At 40.8% G+C, this 22,758-nt stretch overlaps 1 protein-coding gene across 1 annotated transcript in view; it reads left to right on the forward strand.

Moving 5' to 3' along the window:
- The first annotated feature begins 1,137 nt into the window (after nt 1-1,137).
- The window catches only part of CDCP1 (CUB domain containing protein 1), a 77,886-nt gene continuing 56,265 nt past the window's right edge, over nt 1,138-22,758 (forward strand). Inside the window, exon 1 of the mRNA XM_074195214.1 lies at nt 1,138-1,255. Within this exon, the coding sequence (XP_074051315.1) occupies nt 1,138-1,255 (118 nt within the window). The remainder of the gene's footprint in view (nt 1,256-22,758) is intronic.

Raw genomic sequence — 22,758 nt, forward strand, 5'->3', positions numbered from 1 at the left:
CAGGGACAAAGACAAAAAGGGAGAGAGAGTGGGAGACAGGAGGGAGACAGACGGAGACAGAAAAAGGGAAGGAGATAAAGAGAGAGAGAGAGAGAGGCAGAAGGGGAGAGAGACAGATGGAGAGAGAGAGAGAGAGAGAGAGAGAGAGAGAGAGAGAGAGACAAAGAGACAGAGAGATAGTCAGAGACAGAAAGAGAGATAGCCAGAGACAGAGAGAGACAGAGAGACAAAGAGACAGAGAGATAGCCAGAGACAGAGAGACAGAGAGACAGAGAGATAGCCAGAGACAGAGAGACAAAGAGACAGAGAGATAGTCAGAGACAGAAAGAGAGAGAGATAGCCAGAGACAAAGAGAGACAGAGAGATAGCCAGAGACAGAGAGAGACAGAGAGAGAGACAGAGAGATAGCCAGAGACAGAGAGAGAGAGACAGAGAGATAGCCAGAGACAGAGAGAGACAGAGAGACAAAGAGACAGAGAGATAGCCAGAGACAGAGAGAGACAGAGAGACAAAGAGACAGATAGCCAGAGACAGAGAGAGACAGAGAGATAGCCAGAGACAGAGAGAGAGAGAGAGAGAGAGACAGAGAGATAGCCAGAGACAGAGAGAGACAAAGAGACAGAGAGATAGCCAGAGACAGAGAGACAAAGAGACAGAGAGCCAGAGACAGAGAGAGACAGAGAGACAAAGAGACAGAGAGATAGCCAGAGACAGAGAGAGACAAAGAGACAGAGAGATAATCAGAGAGAGAGGAGACAGAGAGAGTCAGAGAGAGAAGGCAGGGGAAGAGAGAGACGGAGAGGGAGAGAGGCAACCTAGTCCCGGGGAGGAGGAGCCTGGTGGCGCCCGGGGGGATCGGGGGCAGCTAGGACTGGCCAAGGCTCCTCCTGGGGGGCAGGGCCCGGGGCCCGCTGGGTGGGAGGGAAGGGCGAGGCGCCCAGAGAGTGGGCAGCCTGGGCGGGTGAGGGCTGGGCCGGGCCGGGCCGGGCCCGTCGGGGCGGGGCGCAGGTGAGGGCGGCCCCGCAGTGGAGGCACCGGCGGCGGCGGCGGCGGCGGGGCGGCCTCGGGCTCGGGGGGCGGCGGCGGCGGTCAGGGCTCCCCCTGCCCCGCGGATGAGGAGCGGGGCGAGCGGCGGCCATGGGCGGCGGGGCGGCGGCGGCGGCGGCGGGGGCCGGGCGGCTGCTGCCGCTGCTGCTGCTGCTGCTGGCGGGGCTGCTGCGGCCGGGCGCGCCGGCTCCGGGCGGCCGCGGACCGGGTGAGTGTGCGGCGGGGCGGCGGGCGGCCCCCGGGCCAAGCGCATCCCGCCCCTGGCTGGCCCGGCCCGGCCGGGGCGCCCGGGAGAGAAGGGAGAGTGGGAGCGGGGGCCCGCGCCCCGCCGGGGGCTAGAAGAGGGGCCCGGGGAGGCGCGGCCGGTCCCTTGCCAGAAGAGGAGGGTGAGGGCCAGGGGAGGCAGGGGCTTAGGCAGGGCCACCCGGGCCCCGGCCGCCAAGTCCGGGGGCATCGCCCCCCGCGCCTGCACGGCTCCTCCCCTGACCGGAGGCGGGCCTTGGCACCTGGCAGTAGCGGCGGGAGCGACTCCCCAGGCGGAGGCCGCTCTTTGTACCCAGGATCTGCCCCCAGGACCCGACTGTGCCCGGAGCCGCCGCTCTCTCCGCGGATTCTGTTTTAGCCTGCAAAGGGGCGGGGGGGGGGGGGGGGGGGGGGGGGAGAGAAGAGAGAGAGAGAGAGAGAGAGAGAGAGAGAGAGAGAGAGAGAGAGAGAGAGAAGGAGAGGGAGAGAGAATTTTGTTCTTAGGTGTATTAATAAGCAAAAGCAGTTCGGTTTCGAACCCTGACTTCATGAAGTAAGCAACTTTAATGGTGACTCCACTTCCTGCCGCATTAGAAGTTGGCTATGGTTTCAGCCATTCTCAGGGAGCACAGGTAACCTTTCAGTCAACTAAAGAGACACTAGGCCAGGTGTGTAGACTCGGGGGAAACACTTCCAGGCAGCTCAAGTCTGACTGAAATCATGAAACTGATGATTCAACCTAACTTCTTAATTAGGGAACTTTTCTCCTTGTTTTCTGCTGTATGGCTGAACAGAACATCTAGAAGCCAGCCTTAGAGAGGAAAGAGCAGAAGACCTGGCTTCACTAGATCTAGGCTTCCCCATTTATTCATTATATGGCCTGGCAAGACACAACTTCTGTGAACCTCTGTTTCTTCATCTTAAAAATGGGGTTCATGGTACCTTTACAGGCTACCTCACAAGACTGGTGTGAAAAATTGTATTGAGCCACGGGTGTGAAGCATTTTGTAATTCCCAAGGGCTAGATCCTCCAGCCCCATGGCACTATGGAAGCCCCCACTTATCAGCTGCATCAAAACTCAAATAGAAGAGATACTAAGCCATACATAAAGATCCCTGCTGGTGCATATTGACTTAGAAAACCACACATTAACATTATCTATGTTTCATTGTAGTTTTAATTTGTTAGATATTTTCCAGTTACATTTTAATCTGGTTTCTGCTGCACTAAGGAAGGTCATATGTTTGACATATTAGCTTTAAACCATTATATTGAACACAAATTACTAGTATTCATAGTGCTTTGCACATCACAATTACTAAAACTAAAATAAACTAAAACTAAAATTTTTAAAAGCTCATTAGTTTGAATAGATAATCTTGGTAACCCAGGAGGAAGAGGTCAGAGTGGTTATGAAAAAAAGCTAAAAAGATGAGGTTGGGGAGGAGATGCATTTCTTCGTTATTTCCTCTTATTTTCCCCATTTTCCAATCAGGATTTGGTATCTAAAAACAACAAGAATTTATTAAGGGTCTACTCTATTCAGAGTGGAGAACCATCAGGTCCTAATGATAAAGTTGGCTCCAGAGCCAGGAAGACATGAATTAAAGCCCTATCTAACTATATGACCCTGGGCAACCAAGTTGTCATACTAATACTACTAATAATTGTCAGGTATCTGAATCCAAATTTGAACTCAAGTCCTCCTGACTCCAGAGCTGGTGCTTTTCTGTCTGACCCCGGGCAAGTCACTTAACCCTGATTGCCTCACATCCAGGGCCATCTTCAATTGTCCTGATTCATATTTGGCCACTGGATCTTAGATGACTCTGGAGGAGAAAGTGAGGCTGGTGACTTAGCAGAGTCCCGCCTTACTCAAATCTCATGTCTGTGTCGTGGCATCATTTCCCTGATGTCATGGTTCTCTTTGACAATGAAGGACAAACAACAATAAACACCCACCTAATAATAATATAATAATGCAAAAATTACTGGAGGAAGGGTAGCAGGTAGCAGATAGAGTACCAACCCTGGAGTCAGTAGGTCCTGAGTTCAGATGTGATCTCAGACACTTGATATATACTAGCTGTGTGACCTTGAGCAAATCACTTAATCCTATTGCCCACCCAAAGAGAGAGAGAGAAAGAGACAGAGAGAGAGAGAGAGTATGGAGTGGGGTTGGGCAGGAAAATGGCTCCTGCCCTCAATGAACTCTCATTCTATGGGGTCAATGGAGATACATATAAATAGATTGGAATGTATTGGTCATTTTTGGAAATTAATTTAGTTCAATCAATGTTAGGCATTTATTAAAAATTCTGTACTAGATATTGAAGATTAAAATCCCAGGAAAAGGGGCAGCTAGATGTAGGTGGTACAGTAGAGTTAGGAGGACCTGAAGTTCAAATGGTCTCAGACACTTAATAGTGCCTAGTTGTGTGACCTTGGGCAAGTCACTTAACTCCATTATTTTAAATAAAAATTAAAAAATAAAATACCAAGGAAAAAAGATTCCTCAGTTATCAGAGAGTTTATAGTCTACAGAGGGCACAACATGTAAAAACAAAAGTAAATACCAGAATATTTGAAGAACAGCAGAGCAGTGACAAGTAGGAACAGGAAAAAGTTCTTTAGAGGTAGCTTGAGTTGAGGATGTGAGAGAGGAGTGTGTTGCAGGAGCTGCCACTGTCCAGGGCAAGTATAGAGATAGGAAATGGAGATCAGATAGTCCAGTCTTTTGATAGATGACTACACCGAAGACCAGAAAATTGAAGTGACTCACCCAAAGTCACACAGCTAACAAAGGATCATAGCAGGATCCATCCATTTCTATTCCAGGTGAGGTGAGTGTATTCTGAATATTTTTAACCTCAGTCTGCATTATTATCACCTTCTTAGGAATAGACAACGAAACAATAAATCAAACCCTGATTTGTGGTGCTTGAGTATTTTGAAGTGTAAATGCTCACACTGAAAATTTACTTCTGTGTAGTTTGAGCTGGCTCCAGCTCATCCCTCATCATGGGGAATATTGGACTATGGCATCAATTGAATTTTATGTTATGTCGATTTTGATTCAGCCTAATCAGTATATAAATCCTTAGCTTAGATAATCAGTCCCTCTCAAATTTTCACAGATCACTCTGGTCTTTCTTCTGTGATCATTTCCCATCAGAGTCCAGGTTGTGTTACTTTAGGAAGGAGATACTCCATTTTTTTTCTTTCTTGAGGCTCACAAAAAAAAATGACTAATTCTAAGGCAGAGAATAGGGCCATTATCTGGTCGCTAATGAGCAGATTGACTCAACAGGGTAAGTGGTTTAAAATTAAAATATAAAAAAAAAGAGAATTCCAGAGATCCACCAAATGTCCTCCCCTCACTTGGCACAGTCACTGTCTATGTTTTTACATGCCTGTACTGGTGTTATATGACTTATGGGCAGGAGAGAACTAACTCTGGATTTATCACACATAGCTACTTCGCACAAGCTGTGATGGAAAAAAACAAGTACAGAGGGATGCATAATGAACAGAGAGGATCTGGAGATACCTGGGAACTCAGAGTAGTATTTGTGTTTGAGGTCAGCAGTCATTACCAAGAAACAGAGGCATTGGTGGTAGTACTTGGGAGTTCCCAAGCCCTTACAGAAATTAGGAGCACTCTGCCTTAATGATGAAGAGCTGTTTCTACCCTTCAACTATAATTCTGGATTATAAAAACTATATGTACAATCAAATTATTTTAAATCGTTTTACATATTTTGTAATTAGCCCTTCAGTCACTTTCCTGAGATGGAAAAAAAAAAGCTTATTCTAATAAATAGGAGAAAAGTCATCACTTTTCTTTTGTTGCCTCCCTATCAGACCTGGACTGTGCTTCCTAAATATTGCTTAATTTGTCTTCATTTTTTTTTTTTGATCATGGATGAGAGCTAGAAGTCTCAAGGGTCATCTGACCCAACATGTCCTTTTTACAGATGAGGGAACTGAGGCTCATAAAGGTTAAGCAACGTTACATGTAAATGTCAAAGCTGAAATTTGAACTCAGATCTTCTCACCCAAATCCAGTCCTCTAACTGGAATTCTTCCTGCAAGAGGAAGAGTGGTCTGATTCATGATGAAAACAATTTCAGGCTAGTAAAATATTTTGACTTTAGTTTTTTTAGAGAGATTCATTCAAATGGTTAACTGACCAAAAGCATTGAACACTGTCCAAAATATAGGACTTGACAGAAGTCTGTTTGTGATTCAGTATTCAACTCAGGTAAGATGACACACACACACAGCCTTCATTGGAAGCAAATTCATTCTTCAATGAAGAATTTATCAAAGAGAGAACAAATTATTTTGGATTATTGGAGACACAGACTGGCATAGAAAGAAAGAATCCACCTTGGGGCCAGATCCAGGGTTGAGGCATGGTTCTGCCACTCATTGTTATATGGCCATAAACAAATCACTTTCATTCCCTAGGGCTCAATTTCTTTATTTGTAAAATGAAGGCATGATTGGACTAGATGATTTCTTAGGTCTCTCTGTCTCTAATATTCTGTGATTCTACTATGTTGTGAGTTCAATTTCTAATTAATATTCATTGAACGTCTATTATGTGTGAGTCATGGCTAGCTTTTCCTCCTAGCATCTCTAATGTTTTTCAAACCTCGGCGCATGCCTACTTCCTACATGAGGCTTTTCCTCAATTCTCCCCCATGGTTGCTTCCCTCAAAATTACTTAGTATTTACCTTGTCTAGATTTGTACACATATGTTGATTTATATGTATACCCATTGTCTCTCAGAATGAAAGGTCCCTGAGGATAGGGATTTTTCCTGTTTGTCTTATCCCTAATACCCACCAGATGACACAGTGGGTAGAGCACTAGCCTTGGCGTCAGGAGGACAGTAGTTCAAATCCAGCCTCAGTCATTTGACTCTTACTAGCTATGTGACCCTTAGTCAAGTCACTTAATCCTGATTGTCTCACATCCAAGGCCATCTCCAGGTCTCCTGATTCATATCTGGCCACTGGATCCAGATGACTGGAGGAGAAAGTGAGGCTGATGACTTAGCACCCCCCCACACACACTCAAATCCAATTCACGTGTTTGTCGTGGCCTCACCTCCCTAATTTCATAGTCTTCTTTGAAAATGAAGAACCAACATTACTCTACTGTCTGACAGATTGTAGGTGTTTAATAAATGGTCATTGAGTAATTGATGAAGAAAAGGTAAATAAATCTCTAAGTGTAGCTGCTAGTGTGATTGGAGATCAATGGAAGACAGTGACAAATAACTAGCATTTATTCTCAGCAATACAAAGATCCAAGACAACTCCGAAGGGCTTATGAAGACAAATTTTATTCATCTCCAGAGTAAGAGCTGATAAAGTCTGAGTACAGATCGCAGCATACTTTTAAACTTTATTTTTCTTAGGGTTTTGCTTTTGTTTATGTTTTTCTTTATATCATGAGTAATTCTTTCAATGCTGAAAAGTAATTTTTTTCTTTTCATCCCAGGGCTGAATGTTTTGTGTCAAATTTAGACCAAAATATAAATTTCACAAGGGATCAATTATAGTTGTAGTTTACAATAGTTTCTTCTTAACTATCCAAGATTGAACCTAAAACAACTAAATAATAAATAAAATTTGTAAAACTATTTTTCAACATAACATGCTCCTCTATTGAAAGAGCTAACATGAAAATATATTTTTGCATGATTTATGCAGGTATAATCTATCAAATTAACTTTTCTATGAGGGGAAAAAGAAGGGACAGAGGGAGAGAATTTGGAACTCAAAAATTTTTTAAATGAATGTTAAGAATTGGGTTTTTTAACATGTAATTGGTGAAAACAAAATACTAAATAAAAGATAAAAAACAAAGATTAAAAAATAGCTTAGTATTTGTCAGTTTGACGTTTGCATTTTCTACTGACCCATGACTGTTTCCATGTTTCAAGGAACTAGGTCTCAGTTTCATCTTTTTATTTCCAAATACTTTTTTTAGGGTTTTTTTTTTGGCAAGGCAGTGGGGTCAAGTGACTTGCCCAAGGCCACACAGCTAGGTAATTATTAAGTGTCTGAGACCAGATTTCAACTCAGGTACTCCTGACTCCAGGACCGGTGCTCTATCCATTGTGCCACATAGCCAATCCCCTGATATATTGCTTTCTCTAAAAAAACGTGACTGATTTTAGAATAGAAATCAATGTCAAAACAGAGTTGACTTTTCAGAAATTCATGTGATGACCAGACTTTCAGGACTTATTACCAATTCATCTTTAGTACTGTATTTTTAAAAATTATTCCTCTTTTTTACTAAAGGAGAGTTCATTCCAGGACAAATACCAAAAAAAAAAAAGAATCATGTTGCTATCACTTGGGTAGGACATCATAGAAATGGGCTATATTGTTGGAAAATGCCAAGCTTTCTTGAGGGGTAGCTAGATGTCACAGTGGATAGAGTGCTGGGCCTAGGCGCTGTAATTTCATAAGTTCAAATCTAACCTCAGACAGTTACTAATTATGCAACTCTTGGCAAGTCTCTTCACCCTGTTTGCCTCAGTTTCCTCATATGTAAAATGAGCTGGAGAAGGAAATAACAAACCGGTCTTTGCCAAGAAAACCCCAAATGGAGTCACAAAGAGTTAGATAGGACTAAAAACAATTGAAAAACAACAGCTGTTAAGCAAAAATACAGCAAAGGAACTTGATCATGAAAGCATGGTTGGTCTCTGAAGGATTTTGCTTTGGAGGATTTAGTCCATCACTTAATCAAGTTAAACAAAATTAGACATCTCTTGGATGACTTACGTAGCTGAGTAGTGGCATAGGTGTTAGGACTTTTAAAATTTAAAATGAAATTCAAAGCCAGAAGATTCTGATATCCTACTCCCCCCCTCCAGCCCCAGGCACTAATAAAGAGACCCTTTGAGAATGTTGGGGCAGCTAGGTGATGCAGTGGATAAGAGCTCTGGCCTTGGAGTCAGGAGGGCCAGAGTTCAAATCCAGACTCAGGTACTTGATAATTTCTTAGCTGTATGATCTTGGGCAAGTCATTTAACCCCATTGCTTTGCCAAAAAAAAAAAAAAAAAAGAATGTTTGTTTGTTCCCTTGCAGTGCAGTTAGCAGGCTCTTCCTGTTGTTCTCTATGTTGTCCCAGAGCGTTTGGAGCTAATGAGGAAGTTCGTACATTAAACACCACATATCTCTTCCCTCAGAACTAAGCACATGTGGTGAATGTCCATGCCTCTGGGACATGAGGATCTTCTTATCTTATGTTGTTGTTCTGGAGATGGAACACCAGGCTGCAATCTCAGTGAAGCCTGTTTTTAACAGGATATCAACCAAAAGAAGTAGATTTGTGGAAGGAGCCTAAATCTTTCAGAAAATTCTTCATACCTTAGCAACCTAACTATGATGATGATCATTAATATCTGCATCATTGAGAACACACTACTGGTATCTTAAGAAAATGGGTTTGGAGAAATGTTGCTGTTAACCTCTCCTGACACTGAAAAGTCTTAATGAGTTGGTTTCTTGGGTTTTCTGGGTGATGAGTTGGTTTCTTGGGTTTTCTGGGTGACGGACTTGTCTAGCTCTTTGGTCAGTTCTTTATCTTTACACATTACTAACTTTCCTATTCCTTTCATGTCCTCACAGGTCTCTCACACTTGGATATCCTCCAAAGTTCTATCCTATGTCCTCTTCTTCTCTACCTCTCTTCTCTCTTGGTGAGTTCATGACCTTTCATCTTTTCATTGGTTACCTATATTTCCAACCCTGTTCTTTGTTCTGGCTATAACAGTCCTATTTGGATGTTCTGTAAATTTCTCCAACATGTCCACAATGGAACTCTCAGGGCTTATTAGCATTCAATTCACTGATTCATGCTATCTCAGACTGAACATATATGATTAATAAATGCTTGGAATAGACAGTGAAAGTAGCATATTGACTTCATTATACATATTTTTTTAAAAGCAGTGGGGCAGCTAGGTGGCACAGTGGATAGAGCACTGGTTCTGGAGTCAGGAGGACCTGAGTTCAAATATGGCCTCAGACACTTAATTTTCACTTAGCTGTATGACTTTGGGCAAGCCACTTAACCCATTGCCTTGGAAAAAACAAATAAAAAATGTTCTCCTTGGGAGGATTTATTATATTTAAAATATTTTAAATTTTTTTCAATGCTCTCAGAAACTTGATTGAGACTTGGAGAGGATGGTGAAATCACTAAAAAAGTGAACACCAAGTCTTTTTAGCTCTTCTAGACCCACTGTGAATGTTTCCTCCTGAATTTCCAAAGTTTTTCATTAATTTACCTAAAATTATCCAAGTAATTATTATACTCAGAGTCTTATGAGTAATTCCCATTTTTGTGATAGTTTCTGATTTTAAAAAGCACTTTCTTCATCAAGGTTTAATGAGCTAAACCATTCAGATAGTATTCACACCTTTTTACAAATGGGTAAATTGAGTCTCAGAGAAGTTATATGGCTTGCCCACATTGACACAACTTTTTTTTTAGTTTTTGCAAGGTAGTTAGGTTAAATGACTTGCCCAAGGTCACATAACTAGGTAATTATAATGTGTGAGATTGGATTTGAACTCAGGTCCTCCTGACTCCAGAACTGGGCTCTATCCACTGTGCCACCTAGCTGCCCTTGACACAGCTTTTATTCAACTCAAGCAAGATTTCCCTTCTCCCCTAAGACTCTCCACAGCTGAGATACCTCATGGATCCTCAGACTTTTGCCTTGGTGGTAATGATGGAAGCAGGACCTCTAAAAAGCTGGATAAAGATAGATGTCTTGAAAGAATGAGCTGATGTCAGAGGTACATGGTCCTGATTTGCCCTCACAGATCTGATTTCATTACCTTCTTGGGGGACTGCAGATGATTTCAAGTGCCAGTAGAGATGAACAGTTGTGCTGGTCCTTAATAGCCCTTTCCAAGGAGGGGTAGATTCTGAGGGCAGGCGAAATCTCTTGGACCAGGGACTCTTGCAAGTGAGCAATAACTGACTGGCAGGTTTGGGGATGGCATCAAGTGTGGGTGGCTTATGGGGCCTAACAACCAGGCCCTGTGTCTGGGCTAGACATTGAAAAGTACTTGGGGGAAAAAATGTAAGGCAAGGGTTGGCTGCTTGATGTCTTCTTAATTATACAGGACTTCAATCCAGAAGTCACTAAGCTTGAGGAGTGAGCTTAAGAATCTAGTCCGAAGGAAGAAGTGTGTTCTTGAGGACTAGTCTGTATCCCTTTCAGTGTTTAACAAGGTGGGGAGGGAATTTCTCTCTTCCTCTCCATCAGTAATGATATCCTGAGAGGGGGACGAAAGGATACTGCTTCCTGAACACTAAGCCTCCTGCTGGGAGAGCTGAGAAGAAAGGAAGCTTTATATCGGATCTAGAGTCCTATTCCTCAGGAGATAGAAGAGAACAAGTCCAGGGAGTTTCCCCACTGGCCCTGGGGTATGGGTTCCTGTTCTCTCTGAAAAAGATTGGCAATGGCAGGCCTTGACAAGGCCTTCAGTTGAACCCTGATCTAGAGGTGGAGATGACAGATGCCCACAGAGCTTCACACTCAGGGAGTCCAGCCAAACAGTACACTCAGCATAGAGCAGGCCCATGAGCCCATCAGAGTACCATCATAATAAATCAGAAGGGTTCCTCTAGGGTGAGAGGTATAAGATGCCCCTCTACTGACATATGGGCCCCATAATCTTTGTACTCGACTAAATATTCCATTCTGTGTTTACAAGAGAGCACTCCCTAAGTTTATGGGAGATTGTTCTATAGTAGATTATCTTACTATGCTGTTCCAGTAAATAAATGCTTTTGCTTTAGGATAATTGCGTTCCATAGCCAACCAATAAAAAATAAACACACCAGTGGGGGCTCACAAGCTGTAGTTTTAGAAGGAGAGTTCCACAGACTCCCTTGATCTGATGGTAGCCATTCCCCAAGGCACCTGATCTACAAGTGAAAATTGAGGGGAGTATTCCAAGGTCCTTCATATGATACTAGGGAGCATACAAGTATCAGATCAGTAGTGCTAATAAGTATTATAGGAAGAAAGAGAAAAATGAGATCACTTTTGCTGGAGTGTTAGGAAGAATTCATGATTGAACATGGTATCTGGGTCAGGTCTTGAAGGATGGCTAGAAAGAGATAATAGTCTCTGAAGTACGACAAAAGGTTCCAGCAAGGTCAGACAAAAGTGACCTATCAGAACTAAAGGGCGAAGGGGTTATTGATGGCTTTAGGGTACAATCAATGGTCCAATCTCTGCGACCTCATATGAGGTTTTCTTGGCCAAGAGGAACCTGAGGCAAATAGGGTTAGTTAACTTGGCCAGACTCACACAGCTATTAAATGTCTGGGGCTGGTTTTGAATTCAGGAAGATGAGTCTTCCTGGCTCCTGCTCCAATAGGGATATTGGAAATCATCAAATGCCAACTAAATCATTTTATAGATGAGAGAACTGAGGTCCAGAGAGGAGAAGGTACTTAGCCAAGATGACATGATCACATAATTAAGTGCTGCCTTCAAATCTGAGGCTCTACTGTTCTATAGTTTTGACAAGATACAATATCCGCAAGAGATAAATGTTGGAGCCAGGAACATTTGTGTCCAGTCCTTCCTCTGACACATTCTAGCTTCTAAATATTGGATAAATAACTTTAATCTCTCAGGGTCCAAATATCTCTCTCGAACTATAAATTAAGGATAAATTCTGATCTGTAGTAATGCCAGAAGCATTACTACAGAAGTAACACCAGAGAATTTTCGACATGGATGCAATCACAGATCAACCTCTTTGCCACAAAATAAAGAGAAAGAAGAGTTTCTTTAATAAATGAGCACTTGAGGGGCATCTAGATGGATAGAGCACCAGCCCTGGAGTCAGGACAACCTGAGTTCAAATCCAGCCTCAGACACTTAATAATTACCTAGCTATGTGGCCTTGGGCAAGCCACTTAACCTCATTGCCTTGCAAAAAAAAAAAAAACTTTACAAAAAGAAAGACATGAGCATTGAGGAAGGAGTATGATGTGGGGATACATGCCTTCAATTTCTGATTTCCTAGTTGGAACCTAGGCTGTTAATAAATAATCTAAAATGACATTTGACCCTGGTTCTTCCTAACTCCAAGGCTAGTTCCTATCTGCTACCATCTTGTCTCTATTTCCTCTGTGTTACATGTGAGCTTGTATACCCACTTCAGAATCATCTGTAAAGCTTGGTCTTGGACTCATAATATCAAAGACTTGAAGCTGAGTGATACAGTATTCAAAGAACTGAAATCCAATCCCCCCCCCCCCGAAACTACTTATATGGCCCTATGGGCAAATCACTTGAACCTTCCTGGGGCTTGGTTTCTTCCTCTATAAAATGTGTAGTTGGAATAGATGGTGCTGGAAGGTCCCTTCCAGATATAAATTTATGGTCCTATGAGCTAGTTCCAGTTCTTGGAGAAAGGAAATCATTTGTCCCCAAATCACACAGATCTATTTACCAGAGCTGGGATTTGAACCCAAATGCTCTGGTGCCAGAACTAAAATTCCCATGGCTATGTCCCCACAGAAAACCACTTATCTTGTGTTGCAGATAATTTCTGCTTGCAAACATTATGTGTGAGACAGATAGAAAGATGCATTATGCCTAGCTATAGATGTAGAAAGGAGTGGAAAGGTTTAGGGAAGACAGAATTGACTGCCAGAGAAGCCTCTTTGCTCAGCCTGGGAAGGGGGATGACTTACAAGAGCAATGTTTTCTGGCTATTTTTATCTCTGTGGATTTTAAATAAAAATCTTCTGGCCTGCTCAAGTATAAGAGCTCCTTATTCTGATATAAAAACGCCAGCTCTATGACTTTCTTTGATGGCCAAAAACTCAGGTTTCAGATGGGAAGGAAGAATGCCATATGGGGTGCCCCTCCATCCTAACTTAGTCATATTAAATAGTTTCTGGACTGGACTGATGTCATTGATACATGGAATATATCTACTACTACCATCTTTCTTCTACTTTCTGTGTAAGTTTGCATGCCCATTTCAGAATCATGTGTTAAGCTGGACCTTGGACTTGTAAGATCAAAGATCAAGACCAGGAAGAGACATTGGAGGTTGAGAAACTTCCTTCTTCCTCTGCCCATCAGCATCTGCTATGCAATTTCTAATCTTAGAAAGTTGTCTAGGGGTGCAGTGGACAGAGCATCAGCCCTGAAGTCAGAAGGACCTGAGCTTAAATCTGTGTTCGGACACCTAATAATTACCTAGCTGTGTGACCTTGGGCAAGTCACTTAATCCCATTGCCTTTCAAAAAAAAAGAAGAAAGAAAAAGGAAGTTGCCTAGGACCTTCACAGGTTAAGTGACTTGACCAGGGTCATATCCTCTATATGTGTCAAAAACAAGACAAGTACCCAAGTCTTCCTAACTGGCTGACTCTAATAATTAATTCACACCTGTTTGGCATATTAAGGCTTATAAAACTTTTTCTTCCCTATAAAACTTTAAGGTAGGGTGTAAAGATTACTAGACACACTTTACTGATAAGAGAGAGGTCATACGGTTATAATCCTGAGGTCCTTAACCTGAAATCTATTGATAGGAAATCTGTGTACATAAATGGGAAAATGTATATAGATATATAGATGTATATAGATAGATGTATAGATGTATATAGATATATGTTTACATTCACTAGCCTTTAACTGAAATTTAGCATTTCCTTCAACCTTTTAAAAAATATAATTCTGCAAAAAACATCATAGACTTCTCAAACTGCCAAAGGGGTCCATGACATAAATAAGACCATCTGATCCAGCAGGATGAATAGCAGGATGCTCAGAAGGATCCCAACCCCTCCTTCTTTTACAGTTGAGGAAACTGAAGCCCAGGGAGATTAATGAGTCAACTAGGGTGGCTTGGGGTGTGTAGGCAGGACTTATATAATGCCTCCCATTGATCTGGCTTGCTCATGGCCATCAAGCTAGGAAGCAGCAGGTCTCTGAGTCCAGTGCCTTTTCCACTAAGCTGATTTTTTCAGAAGCTGACTCAATCCAAGCCTAACTTTAGGGTGATTGATTTCCTGCAGGTGACTGTGGGACAAAGTATTCATGGACCAAATAGAGCTTCTGCCTTTCCAGTAGTGTCTGCTTTTTTTTCTCCCTTTCCCCTTTATATCATTGCCTAAAATGTGCTTTTAAAAGAGCTCCAGAATGTGCTTTTAACAGAGGGAAGCGCAGAAAGTTCACCCTCAGCAATCTCTGTCACTGATTTCGCTTTGAATCTCTCTGAGCTCTCTGGCTAATTGTCCTGAGATCACTACCTAAGGCCTATCTAGCTTGTAGATAGCATTAAAGACTGCCCTTGTTGGCACAACACCTTTCTTCTGAGTATACAAACATCTCATTAATTCTCACCTCGGCCCTGTGAGGAAGGTAGGAGGCAGGTGTCATTATCCCAACTTTACAGACAGGATGCAGGCCCTGAAAGCTGGCTGCCAGAGGTGAACCCTTCACCTGTAACTTGGAAAACAGAGCTGTGGTCGGGCTTTTGCTGCCTTCATAAGAGGAGTGTTTAAGGCTATCGTCCAGGGTTTGATTTATTGGATTTTCGATTTAAAATTGAAAAGGACCTAAGAGCTCATCTATGCCAATCCCCCCTTTTATACAAAGAAGGAAACTGAGGGCAAGAGAGAGGAAGTGTCACCCAACCAATAAGTGAAAGATCAAGATTTGAACCTGTATCTTTAGATGGCAAATATGCAGCTTTTTCCACTGAATTGTGCAATCTCTCTTTATTTGTCTAAATTTAAAGGAAAAATCATTTCAGTTTTCCTTTGTAATATCAATCAATCAACAAAATGTATGTGTAGGGAAGAAGTAGCCTCAATGACAGGAAGTCCAGTTTCCAAATCCCACTTTGACACACACTAGCTGAAAAACCCTGGCCAAATCACCCACTTCTTAGTGTTCTAGGCAACCAAAAGGTGCCTCGAAGGTGCTGATTTTAAATCTCACTATCTACAAGAAGCTTTTCCCAATTCCCCCTGCTTATTGCTATTGAATTAGATAAATTGAATTAGATAATTCAATTGAATTAGATAAAATTTATTAGAAATTAAAGTCTAAGGGGTGGCTAGGTGGCGCAGTGGATAAAGCACCGGCCCTGGAGTCAGGAGTACCTGGGTTCAAATCCAGTCTCAGACACTTAATAATTACCTAGCTGTGTGACCTTGGGCAAGCCACTTAACCCCATTTGCCTTGAAAAAAAAACCCTAGAAATTAAAGTCTAACACTTGTGTCCAAAGAAATCAATTTTATTAATATGAAATGGAGGAGATATAGTGAGATAGCAATTTATCTGAAAAAAACTGAGGGTTTTATCAAACTCCTTGCTCAATAGTATATGGGAGACAGCAGGGTGCTAGGTCAGCCAAGAAAGATAATGCCACTTGGGCATTAGCCAAAGACAAGATGGTCATTTGTTGGGTCTGTTGCAGTGAGGATGTGCTTTCAGGCAGAAGATGGGTCAATCTGCTCTTTTCTAGTTCTGAGATTGTCTTAGGTTGGAATAAGAATTTGATATTTACTGAAAATTATCCCTATCAATAATGTTGCCAGTCTTACCAAAATAGCATGTTAGGACAGAATTTGAAAAATGGACATTCTTTGAATTCAGTATAATAATTTTAATAGATTGAAAGAATTAATCATGCCCCCAAAATAATATCTGACACTTTTTCCAGCATATGGAGGTTTAAAAGATATTTCACATAGATTATCTCCTTTAAACCTCACAAACCTGTAAAACAGTGCTAGCAGTATTATTATACTCATTTTACAAATGAGAAAACAAAGGCTTGGACTGGTTATACAGCTTGGCTGAGGTCACAGAACCAGTATCAGAGATAAGACTAGAATCCAGGTCTTGCCCATTCCATGACCACCACTCACAGTTTCACCTAAAGCACCATACTTATCATGTGCAAAGTATAACTGTTGGAAAGAAGATTCAAATAATATTTAAAATAGTTCTTATTACTAGTGAATGTCTCCCTTCCCCCTCCTACATCCCTCACTGATAGATTTTATTTTCAAACAGGAACCAAACTGAATGAATCAAACTTGGATTTCCAGTAATAATAGTATTTCCTGCCCTGCCATTAGACTTGGAAATACAATGAAATAAGTCATTATTCAAATGAAGGCCGAATTAATCTGGGAAGAAAAGTTTATTCCCTTCTTCACTTATTTTTAGTTAAACAGCTCATAGTTTATATTCAGTCAAATAAATATGCAGCATTTTAATAACTTGTCTTTCTCAACTAATTCCTAAAGAATGTACATCTGGTAGTAACATCTGTCTTGTGTTAGCTCATTTCTTATCAACATTTCTTGTCTGTAGGTCATGTTCTCTCCATATATTTGTTTTGCTATGGAGTAAAAGAACACAGGGAACTTTGAGTGTTTTTAACCAATAGGTATTCCAAAAATAATTTCAGCCACTTTTGTGCTATCCAGGAAAGGTTGTATTTTCTTTCCTGTGATTTTCCAGGGTCTGGAAACTTGTGTATTTTCCAGTTACTTATATGATTGGTATCTCTTCACGCTGATTAATTACAAAGTACATTGAATTTTGGTTTCATGTATCATGATTTTTTAACACATTTAATAGGAATCATAATATTCATTTTGCAACTCAGAGTCTGAGATTCCTCATCTATAATAAGAAGGTATGGAATGTTTTCTAGTTTTATATTCCTATCCTATTCTATGATCAATCAATCTATAGCATTTAATTAAGCTCTTTATTTAAGACTGTGAGAGAGGAGTGGGGAGAGAAGGAGAGGAAGAAGAGGGAAGGGGAGGAAAGAGAGAGAAGAGAAGCGGGGGGAGAATACAAGCCTTAGCCTGGAGTAAAGAACAATGAATTAAGAATCAGAAGACCTAAATTCTATTCTTGATTCTGCTTCTAATTAACCATATGATTTTGTTTGATGATTATTTTACCTCTCTGGTCCCTAGTTTCCTCATCTGTAAAATGAGGGAGTTAAACTAAATGATGTCTCTAAAGTACCTCCTAGGTCTGACATTCTGTGACTCCATAAGTCTGAGTAATAATATAAAGTACCTTATGAATCACCAAAGACATATTTAATTACCGTTAATACCGTTTAATACTGTGTTCAATGTATTTTATTGTATTCTGATTCTGCCAAAAATGCTAATGTATGTACAGTACAAGTCAATGGTTTATTACATTTCAAATGTTTTGGAGAATGATGCTCTCCTTTTAATATCCCCAAATTCCATATATTTCCAATGTTAGTAGTTAGTGTTTGTTAATAGTTAGAATTAGAATTATTAGTATTTGGGTTTTTTTAAGATTTTTTTTCAAGGCAATGGGGTTAAATGGCTTGCCCAAGGCCACACGGCTAGGTAATTATTAAGTGTCTGAGGTCGGAATTGAGCCCAGGTATTCCTGACTCCAAGGCCGGTGCTCTATCCACTGTGCCATCTAGCCGCCCCTAGTATTTGTTTTTTGAAGGAAATCCATGGTACCCATGATTTTAAAAGATGAAGGATAAAATAAACCTTTCACTTCTTGACTGAGAAATGAGGGATTTTTCTTTAAAAAAAATTTTAAATCTCAATGGCTCTATTTCAAATAATTGATTGTCTTTATAATCCTATGTATTTTATTTTGAGCATTTAAAAAACATTCTTGTGACAAGGGTCCCATTGTCTTCACCAGACATTGTCAGAGGGGTCCAAAATACAAACAGACATTAAGAATTCCTGGGGACTAGAGGTACAGAGTCAAACATGCATCCTCCCACAGGGCCAATGTATTTGTTTTTCTGACTATATGTATTTGTTATAAGGCAAGTTAGGTGCCACAGTAGATAAATCACTAGCCCTGGAGACAGGAGGATCTGAGTTCAAATCCTACCTCAAACCTTTCTTAGCTGTGTGACTCCAGGCAAATCTACTTGTCTCAGTTTCCTCTTTTGTGAAATAGGGACAACAATAACATTTACCTCTCAAGGTTACTGTGAGGATGAAATGAGAGAAGATTTGTAAAGCCCATTATAAACCTTATAGCACTACCTAAAACTATAGAAGTGACAGCTTTCATCATCATTATCATTAACAACATTATTATTAGGCAGTAATTTGAGGCAGGAGAGAGCAGGAAGGAAAGTGAACTGGTTAGTAGTACTGGCCATGGAGCAAGAGAAAAATGTTATGGTATCTTATTCACTGAGACTTACTTAATTGTAAATAGTAACTAAATAAGCTTAAATAATTGTCTTGAGGTCCATTATGAAAGTTTTGGAGACAATCAGGTTTAAGTGACTTGTCCAAAGTCACACAACTAGTAAGTGTCAGGCCAGATTTGAACTCAGAAAGATGAGTGTTCCCCATCCTGGGCTGATGTTCTATCCATTCTACCATCTAGCTGCCCCTAAACAAGCAAAAAGGCTATTGTAATATTCTCAGTATAATGTGATGAGAGGCCAGCACTGGGACCTGTGTAAGTGAAGAGAAAGAGACATAAGTAGCAGATTTTGTGAAGGAAGAGATGACAAGAATTGGCAACTGAGTGGCTCTATGAGGTTTGTGTGAGTGAGGAGACAAACAAGGTTGAGAGCCTGGGAGAACGGAAGTGTCCTCCATAGTCACAGGAGAGCCCACAAGAGAGGGCTAAGAATCACAGTTCTTACATCATTGTAAGTATATAAATGTTAATTTTCTTACTAAGGATAGTCAGTGGTCTCCGAGAAGAAATGAAATCTAGCTACAATGATAATCTATAAATTAAACTAAGGCAGTTACAGCTGCAAGGAAGGCCAGCTCATGATTTTCTTTGGGGAAGTTAAATAAATGAACTGCTGAAATTGGTTTTATTATAAACTCAAAGTCAAGAAGAAACAGCATTTCATATGATACTTGGTCATATCTTATGGTATTCAGAATGAACAATAAAAAAAAATTTGTGAATATTATTTCATTTAATCTTCACAATAACCCTAGGAGGTAGGTGCTATTATTATCCTCATTTTTTACCAGATGAGGAAAGTGAGTCAGATAATGGTTAAGTGATTTTCCAAGGGTCACACAATTAGTGTCTAGGGTGGATTTGAACTCAGGTCTGTCTGACTCCAGTACCAGTCCTCTAACCTCTGTAGCATCAAAAGTATGTGTCTTGGGGTGGCTAGGTGGCGCAGTGGATAAAGCACCGGCCCTGGAGTCAGGAGTACCTGAGTTCAAATCCGGCCCCAGACACTTAATAATGACCTAGCTGTGTGGCCTTGGGCAAGCCACTTAACCCCATTTGCCTTGCAAAAAAAAAAAAAGTATGTCTTTGTAATGGAGCATTTTCTGTGCATAGACCAAAATACAAGAGGAATTCTCTATAGATAGTGAGGTCCTCCAAATGATCAAACTTAAGGGTATTCCAAACCCTCCTAAAAGGAATCTACAATGATTCAGAAGTTTAAGCCTGATGATTTATACAGGAACAATGAACACATGGATGATTAGCAATTGGAAGAATCAGTCCATTCAACCAGTTCATCAGGAAATTTATCTTGGATTGACACTTAGATGGATATAAACTATACCCAGGTGGGCAGTTGGGGCTGAGGGGGTGTTGCGTGGGGAATATGAAGAAATATAGTGGATGGTATATCTTCAAAAATCACCAAATTGTTCTTTACACAAAAAACCCTGTCTAAAATCACTAGAGGTGCAGTAGATGGAGTGCAGGCCTTGAAGTTGGACCAAGGTTCAAATCTTGCTTAAGACGTAGCCTAACTGTGTGACTCTGGGTATTGTCTCAATTAGCTCATCCAAAAGATGGGAATGATAAGATACCTCCCAGAATTGTTGTAAGGCTCAAATTAATATATGTAAAATATGTATAGAGATAGGTAAATGATGATAATAATAATGATATTTGTCTTTTGTACTCAAAGAAGATAATGACATCAGGGAGGTGATGCCATGATGAGCACATGGTTTGGATTTGATTGCATGGTGGTGGTGGTGGGGGAGTCTGTGCTAAGTCACCAGCCTCACTTTCTCCAGAGTTATCAGGGTCAGGTGGCCAGATATGAATCAGCATGATTGGAGATGGCCCTGGATGAGACACAATCGGGGTGAAATGACTTGCCCAAGGTCATACATCTAGTATGTTGTCAAGTATCTGAGATCAAATTTGAACTCAGGTCCTCTTGACTCCAGGGCAGATGCTCTATCTACTGTACCTCTTAGCTGCCCTATGTATATAGGGCATATATACATATGTATATATGTATACATGATGTTAATATTGTTATAATTATTAAAACCCATCATTTTCTAGCTATACTTTAAAACTATGTAGCTTATGGGACATCCAAAATTGAGGGTGACTCAGAGGAAGTATCTGGAGAGATTTATGGCAGTCCTAAATAGACTATCATCAACAATGAATTGCATTCCAGGCATAGGGTAAATGATGATATCCATGAGATATCTAATGCAAATGAGGATGGGTTGGTTATAGCTAGAGAGAAGCATAAAAGATGGCCTGCCCAAGTATATGGATGCCAGTGTGTCAATGTGAAAAGATGCAAAGGAAGACTTTCAGCCCATTGAGTAGAGCTGGTATGAAACATTCAAGGAGCAAGATAGCATCACATAGGTTAAGGAAGCATGGTTGCATTTTGATCTGTATCATTGGTATGATTATCCATAATTAAGGAAATCTGAGATTAACTGAAGTGTTGCAGAATTAAACCATTCCTCAAACATTCTGAATAATTAATCATCTATCATAAAAATGTTTGGCAGAGTATATTATGCTTCTCTTAGGTGTAGTTTTCCATTAGGAATGAGTTGTTTTGACACACTGTGACTAGCAAGATTAGTCCAATCTTAGCTTACTATCTTGGGACCAGTATAACTTGAGAATGATGGAAATCCACTCAGTTCTGTGCCATTACCCACCTTGCCCATGGGAAAGAAAAGAGATATGGGAGTAAAACTATTTTACATCCTGAGGAGTAGGTTTAGATTCATTTTTTTCATCTTCTGAAATTTCTTCTTCATCCATCTTCATAACCCTCATTGACTTTCAAGTTCATGTTGATTTCACACATCAAAGTTTTGGAAAACAAAATATAAATACACTATAAAATGACCCTAAGGCACTTTACTGTGTAACCATGAATTATTTACAGTGGTCATAAACTGAATTATGTCTGTTGTTTAATTCAAATCAAAGTTCCCAATTTAATATCTTTCAGTGTTCAAAGCCAGAATGTTTTATAGGCTTCTCCTGTTTCCTATATTAATTCCTCTGGTTGCTTTCCACTACTCTGAATCAATACAGTTCAATTTAACCCTAAATTAAACAGCATTGGACTGGGGGGGGGGGGAGTGTCACGCGATTGGTTATTAATGGCAGTAATTTCACAAAGACCTCTTTTCATAATTACTATAAAGTGAGTGGGGAAAATTTTTATAATGGAGGAAACAGAGGTTCTGAGGTTGTGACTCACCCAGTACCCCAGCTATTAAGCAATAGAGTGGGTCATCAAAACCAGCATCAATGACTCAGTCTAGTGTTTCTTCCATTATTCCACCATAATACAAAGACAGATAATACAAAATCCCTAAAGTCCAGAGTCACCTGGCCCTTTTTTGGTCAGAGATGGCTCTATGGGAAGGGATGTTCATCAGAGGTTTGACCTATTGTGAAGCCCTGATAGAGGTGTCTTCCTTATGTTGGGAAGTTCTTAGGCTTCTAATGTTAATTTAGTTTTAGTTACATTTAGGCAAGGAATGAGAGGTTCTACTGAACACCATCAGCAGAGCAAGCTTCATCTAATACAAGTAACCAATAAGGGGTGGAAAGGGGGGCTACACTCTGTCTACCACTGATTGACTGGCTCTAAGGACCTTTCCCTCTAGTCCCTGTGAAACTGCCCAGTAACTATAATCAGAGACAAAGGCAGAGACCTATTAGTCTGGACTTTTAGTGAGGTTATCCAACCCTCTGGACACTTCAGACACCTCCTGGGCTGGGGAGTGTAGAAGTGGGAAACCTTGCTTGTGAGTAATAAATTTCCTGGCCTGTAAATCCTTGGACTGCTCCTGTCAGGTACCTAATCCATGTTCTCCTCACACAGACTTCTTTACCAGTTTAATATTTTCCCAGTTTCATATTGTTAAGAGAAATGTTTCAGGGGGGTGTGAATGTTTCTGGATGAATATTGCAGTAACAGGTATTTCAATATTTAGATTTTAGGGATTAATACAGGGCAAGTTCCAGGACGTTCCTTAAAAACCCTTGGTTGGAAGAAATTATTAAAAGTTTTGGGAGGGTGAACTAAATAAGACTGGTCTATTTTGATCAATTGGGAGAGGAAGGAGGACCTTCATGAAGATGACATGAAGACTG

The sequence above is a fragment of the Macrotis lagotis genome, chromosome 7, assembly GCF_037893015.1.
Source record: "Macrotis lagotis isolate mMagLag1 chromosome 7, bilby.v1.9.chrom.fasta, whole genome shotgun sequence".
NCBI lineage: Eukaryota > Metazoa > Chordata > Mammalia > Peramelemorphia > Peramelidae > Macrotis > Macrotis lagotis.